The 7,027-nt window shown below is 35.7% G+C and overlaps 1 protein-coding gene across 1 annotated transcript; it reads right to left on the bottom strand.

Moving 5' to 3' along the window:
- Positions 1-772: 772 nt before the first annotated feature.
- On the bottom strand, positions 773-3,171 carry LOC113301199. Its single transcript, XM_026549949.1, has 2 exons — positions 2,279-3,171; positions 773-1,913 (listed from the first exon to the last, which is right to left on the bottom strand). The coding sequence occupies exons 1-2, from the start codon at positions 2,372-2,374 to the stop codon at positions 1,245-1,247; spliced, it is 765 nt and encodes a 254-aa protein (XP_026405734.1). The 5' UTR covers positions 2,375-3,171; the 3' UTR covers positions 773-1,244.
- Between the last annotated feature and the right edge of the window lie 3,856 nt (positions 3,172-7,027).

Below are 7,027 nucleotides of genomic sequence, written 5' to 3' on the forward strand. Positions count from 1 at the left end.
ACAAAATATTCCTCCCGGTCTAACACAAAGAAATCGCCTTCAAAGCATCTCAACACATTTGCAATTCTCTGCACATTATCAGCTTCCCATCTACAGATAAGCCCTTTTTCTTCATTGTTACCGAATTGAATCTGAAACGAACATTTCTTGGTTTAGGCCAAAGTCTTACATGGTCTCTTGAATTCAAAGCACTCAGGTGCAGTGCATCTGTTAAAGGATTTAGACAATTTCCTCCATCTAGCATCCGGCTACTCCACCACTTTAACCAGTAAATCGTTTTTACCCATCAACATCTGGTCACTGGTATCTCACCTAATGACTTCACCACTATACTACAGTAACAACATCAGTAATAACAAACATTTTTTTTATGTGTGTTCATGTACAACTAATCTTTACGGTTAGTAAAGTTATAAAGTAACTGAAAGCTATTGTTGTGAAGTTAACTAACATGTTGTTTGCCCTTTTTCCTGACTCAACTGACTCGTCTGGATTTGAGTCATCTAGATCTGACTATTACATTTGAATCTGAGTCGCTATGCCGGACTCAAAAATTGTTAACTAGTAGAGCTACAATTTTTTATTTATTAAATCCAGACTGATTTATGTGCCCATCGAGTTAGGTACGAAATGATACTTGACTCAAATAGTTTTGAGTCAGATATACGAGTCGAGTCAGATGTGAATGAGACAACCCAAAAATGAAAAAACAACAAAAAGAGATGCCGAGTCGGTTTGAGATTACACGTAGGTCAGACCAAAACAAATAAGGTGTAAGCCTGTTAATGAAAAATATTTCATCGAAGATGAAACTTTCAGGACTGAATCAGATTCCCCTTCCCAAAGATAATACAGTGTTATAGACGACTCCAATTACAGCAACATATAAAAAAAGAATAAGAACACGACGAAAATCCTCGAGATTATATGTATGATGGATTAATATTTTAGGCGGTAGTTCTTGAAAATATGGGCGGGATCCGGCTTGATTCAGTCTATCCCGTAACGAATCTTCCCTAAAGTTCTTTGCTAATCTGGCCATCAGAAGAGAATAGATAAAGCAGGCAATGGCACCCCCGAGCCACAGGGCAAGATACATCCAACTTAAAAAACGTGATACTGCCGAATACGTGTATAAAGGTGGACTTAAGGTATCGATAACTGCCATGTAACCTACTATGATACTTGTGACCGAAATAGCCATCAGCAGCGAAAGCAGTCGAACCTGAGAGATAGATCGATGACTAATGAACCCCGATACAACTAACAAGACATGTATACGTGGTAGTTACTTGGGTACGTATAAGACATGATAGTGGTTCCAGCGTATCGTACCAGGTAAGGGAAAAAACCTTCACCACCAGTATTACTACTACTATTGTAGTTGGATATAATATTCGTCCATTTACTCTCTTCCAACCAGACGTATTATAATCACTGAATGTAGTGTTCAGAAGAGCCTTCGCAAGGTTAGCACTATTTGTAATTATCTCATCAGCAGTAATATTACTTCCTCCACTACTATGACGGCTTGTTTTATTTTGTTGTGGAAGATTCTGTAGATATGAACCAAACTTACCGGATACCTCGGTGTTGTTAATCACGGAGCTCAGATAATAGCTAAACATAACAGGGTCAGTTAGAGAATCAACCTTTGAATCATCTTGAAAAACACCTCCAGGTGGATTCGTGGCAGCTTGAAAGGCAACGCTCGCTATCATTACTGCTACGACCATTAAGGTGTTCACTGACGGTACTCTCTGCTTAAATACTGCCTCGCGATAATCAAAACAACCAATTTCAAGGTCATCCATTTCTTTTGGTTCGAACATGTCTAGAGCTTTGCATTGATCATTGTTCGCGATATCTAAATCAACTCCTATATCATTACTGTCCAGTAAATAGCTCACCATCTGCCAAAAAAATCCAACGGTTAAACACTTAAACAAAATTTTCTTTCAAAATGTTGTTCGACCTGGAATTGTATAACCGGGGTTAAGACGATTCATGGGAAAATTTGCAAAATTCCGGAACTAAAGCTGACTCATATTAGAAAAACGATTTAAAATGAGCTCGAAAGCTCAGGCAGTTAAATTAAGATCTTATTTCAGATTATTATTTTTTGTCTTTCGAACTAGATTCAAGACTATGTTTAATTGATGTATGCCTTTAGTTGGTGGAATTTTGTAGAATTGAAAACAAATCTGACAGAGGAGCGAGAAAGCATTTCCATCATTTGACAACTAAATCAATTTAATCATGTTATACTATAGTTTACCTTAAATTGCCTTCTTTTTGCAGCCAGGTGCAAGATTGTGTTCCCGTCAATATCTTTGGAGTTGACAGAAATTGAAAGTGGCCCTGGGGCATACATCAAGTAGCTTACCAACTTCTCTAGGGCCTCGAATTTATTATGCTCAACACATAAGTGTAGTATCGTCTGTTTTCTCTTGGTTTATCTTGAACCGTACATGCATCTACATCTATGTTGGCATCTAACAGCACCCTCACCATTCCAACATTACTTCTTGTGGAAGCCAAGTGAAGAGGAGTAAATCCCTGTGAATCAATCTCCGAAGCGAGCTGTGGATTCGAGAGCAGGATTTTCTTGGCAAATTCAACATGACCGATCATAGCTGCTATATGTAAAGGATTTCTGCGGAAGCTAGTAAATTTGACATCGCCAAGACGGAGACCTGGATTTGCATCAAGTATTCTTGTGAGGTATCCAAAATCAGCTCTCCTTGTTGCGTCATGAATCATCTTCGTTTTCATGTGCTCCTCCATAGCTAAGCTAGCTCTCTAATATGGATGCCCGTTACCTGTATAGATAGATTCGAATCCCTTATCAATTTCCAGGAAACAAAGAACATATTTCTGTAGCTTAAAAGTAGTCCTTTCGCCAACCACCCACCCCCACCTCCATCCTGTGCACCACTTTCCTACTTTCTCATTCTGCCATGATTTTCTTTTCTTTTCTTTCTCATTCTTTATTGATCCATGAGGATCTAACGGCAGGATTGTTGTCAATTATGTCGCCAGTGGAAATCATACACATCCGCGTCTAGTTTCCGGTATTACTTCGTCATTGACAATACGGACTTATGCAACCGATCGAGGTGACAAGAATTTCCGGGGTATCAAAAGAACCCAAGATCTAATTGCGAGACGGGGGGAAGACGAGAAAAGAAGTTATGCTACCTATTTCCTCGATATTGTGAGCAAAAGTGTATACTTCTTGGAATCTTCTTTCTTAAATGGACAGAGAAAACAACGAAAAAGTTATTTTCTCTCCAAAGGAATATTATCTTTTTCATATAATAACGTTGTACTACTTTACCTTTAATGTCTTTTAGTTAAAGGAACCAGAATGGCTGAATAATACTCCGTCTATACCTATTATACAGGTGGAGTTTAAAAATTTTGTACTACCATTAGATAGGGGAGCTCCACTTTCAAAGTTGTTTTTTCCACATATATCCCTATTAATGATGCATGGGTATCATATAATCTAGTTTTACATGTGAGATACAGATATATAAATTAATATTTATATTGGAAAAAGATAAGGATAAATTTGGAAAATATAAGAAAATTTATGAAAACTAAACATTTTCTTATTCTAAGTGAATACTACTTCTCCGCCTATATAATAGGTACAGAGAGATATTGAAAATGACTTTGACCGAATAATATTAAAATTTAAAATGCAAAAATTGAGAAGCACTTTCCAGTCTTTCCTATTTTTTTCTTTTCTTTTTTCCCGAAGCATTCATGTATGTGATGGTAACATGTACACCCTCGATTCATCGCATACACAATTTCATTGCGAGTAAATGCTCTCATTTCATCGTTAATCCTAAATTGGTAAAAAAAATTGAATTCTTCTGCATGGACGTGTCTATCTAAGTCTGTATGGGATGTGCTATTAGTATTTACGCTGAGGTGCTCTAGTAAGAATTATAGTGGCAGTTTGATTAGCCGTTGTGATCGGGGTATGTGTCAGTTTGCTGTTAGCTATTTTCGATTAGGGATTGAGCCAATAAATGTGTAAGAAAAATACCTGAGGTGGCTAAGCAATGAATGGGATTATAGTTTAGTTTTCTTCTTCTCTCTCTCAGACTGGTTTTGAACCGAAATTCTCAAAATTTCCCCTGATTATGTGTGTTATTTGTTGTGGAAACACAACAATTGGCCTCAAAGCCGTTCTATTCTCACCATGGTGGATCTAATCATCCCACCATCAAAGAAGTGAATGAAGATCTTCGTAGATTTTCAGAAAAATTTGATAAACAGATTGAAGATCTTTCTTCCAAATACAATTAACTCGCTGTGCAGAATAAAGAGATCAAGGAATCTATGCTATCGAAGGATGATTTCTTAAAATATATGGAGAGTTTACTGGAAAGAGGGTCGAGGATCAACGGGACTCAGGAACATAAGCATCCCATTCAAATTCTTTCCACCAGGATGGTGTTATGTTCAATTTTTATCAAGAGGGTCGCGAGCTGAACAACACCCATCATAGGCCAAAATTGTGGTGGTGTCGGTGATTTTAATGAATTTTGTTTTCTCTAGGTACTCCGTACTAGCACTAGTCTATGTACCTAGCGCGGTGGTAATTGATACGTTCTTTCCTGTGCTAAACTACCCATTTGTTTGCAGCGATGTTTTTCAGCGATCGCTCTTTGTTTACCGCAATGTCTATCACCCGAAAGAAAATCTTCGTAGTTGTCGATCAAGCTCACATGCTTGGCATTGTGGCCAAGATGAACTTGAGGTACTGTCATTTACTTTTTTCTAAATTTCGCAATGTGAAATCGATAATGCTATTCCCTTCACTTTTCATCGCTCTATTCACCACTCAAATGACGTGGCAATACACCTGTAATCCAAAACGTAGGAGAGAAGTGTATTTGGTTAATTCAAACGTGCTTCAACTTTAATTTAATCTTTTTTCCCTCCCTCTATTTTGTCCTAAAAATTGGGCGGGAAAATTAAACTTGGGGGTTTTGAAAACACAATTGAAATGTGTTTCGAACAAACTTCTGGTGAACCTCTTCACCATAACAATATTTTTTATCTGAAAGTTTGGGAAATATGCACTGAACTTTTAAAAAGATGCATATTGAAGAAGTATGAGAATCTTCCGATGTCAAGGACACGGTTAGTGAAACCTATCAGAACCCGTAATTCTTCTTTTATTTGAAAAATAAATTAAATAAGGTTTTGGAGGTTTTTATGCTCAAGTTTTAGTGTTGGGGTTGGGGATTTTTATGCTCAAGTTTAAGTATCATAAAAAAATGTCATTTCCTACTAGCTAATATGAGACAAATCATGCGTGAAAGTTGTTTGATAAAAGGTTTCAGTTACTAAAAGTACTTTTGTTTATGTTATATGGTATTGATATCTTTGTTGTTGCGGGAGAAGACTTTTGAAAAGTCAGATTGTATTGATAATAATGGAATCAAACCTAATATACAACCTTCTTTTGGTATGGGGTTTGAATCTATAGATGATGCATGTGAGTTTTACAAGACATTTGGGAAACTGATTGGATTCCCAGTAGTGAAAGCATATCTGTAAAGAATGTTGCGTGGTGTGTAAGAAGCTACAAGTTTACTTGTGCTTGAGCAAGTAAGTGTAATTTCGTCTCTGAAAATCCATTAAGGCCTCAAGCGACAATAAAATATGGTTTTCAAGCCAAGCTAGTGTTACTGTTAGATTGCTTAGTGATTGGTTATGTAATCAACCAGCTTAATTTGGAGCATTATCATGAACAGTAGACATAGATGGTGCTTATGGCATGTGATGAAAAAATTGTCGGAAAAGTTTAAAAGTCATAATAATTATTTGCGGATTGCGTACACAATGAAAAAGTTTGTATATAATTATCAATGTCCATCAGAGTTTGAAACAAAATGGATGGGGATGTCACAAAAGTATGAATTGTGTGACAATGAATAACTTTAAAGTATTATACGAAGAAATGCGTAGTTGGATACCTTGTTTTTTAAATGAATGTTTTTGGGATGGAATGTAATCTACACAAAGAAGTGAGAGTATGAACTCATGTTTCGATGGTTACCTTGGTCCAAAGACAACTTTGAAACAATTTGTAGAGAAATTTGACTGTCCAACGAGGGATAAGGCGGATAAAGAGGTTATAGATGATGTAAAATCATGTTCCAAATTGATTCCTACTGCTACATTTTTTGAAATGGAAAAACAAATGCAGGGGATATATACTTTGCCGAAGTTTAAAGACTTTGAAAATGAACTGACCTCGAAAATGTATTGTAAACTTATCAAATAAGAAGAGGATCATCTCGGAATATTTAAGTATGTTACTCGGGCAAATGGGTGGATCGAACAAACTAAAATGCTTTCTTCACAACAAATTACCGAACACTTCATGTGCACTCACATATTTCGAATTTTTATATAAAAATATAGAATTGATTCAGTTGAATATTTACTTTCAAATTATCACTACAAATCAGAATTACAACAAACCCATCACATTACAAAATCAAATTCATATAAAAAACGCCAAACCATCTCACAGAAATCAAAGTAGAAAAAGATATCAATAAACATAAAACTGAATAACATTATGAGATTAACCCTAAGTAAGTTTAAGAAATCCAACTCTTCTTTTTCAAATCCCATGATGAAAAAATTAACAAACGATATGGACGACACAATACAAATTCTGATTGTAAATCAAATACAAGATATGAATCTAAAAATATTGTTAATCGATAGAATCACTTACTGATTTCAATTATTCTTCAACAAATAAACAAAAAAAAATCGTCAAAGGTTTACTCTTTTCTCCTATTCTCTTTCTTGCTCAGATATAGAATTATAAGTGAGATCAAGATTTTATTACGAGATCGACTTTGATGTTTAGTTTTATTTCTCTAACAGTTGTAATAAATAGAGAGAAAAATATAAATTCGAAATTTAAGTTAAAGAAACATTTTTACATAGTACGCTTTCTCTCTCACACGTGTTGCGACAC

Source organism: Papaver somniferum, chromosome 8, assembly GCF_003573695.1.
Source record: "Papaver somniferum cultivar HN1 chromosome 8, ASM357369v1, whole genome shotgun sequence".
Classification (NCBI taxonomy): Eukaryota; Viridiplantae; Streptophyta; class Magnoliopsida; order Ranunculales; family Papaveraceae; genus Papaver; species Papaver somniferum.

Coding starts and splice junctions, on each gene's coding strand:
- LOC113301199 (XM_026549949.1), bottom strand. CDS start 2,374: ATGTATGCCCCAGGGCCACTTTCAATTTCTGTCAACTCCAAAGATATT. Junction 1,914..2,278: donor CAAAAAGAAGGCAATTTAAG/GTAAACTATAGT, acceptor TTTTTTTGGCAG/ATGGTGAGCTATTTACTGGA.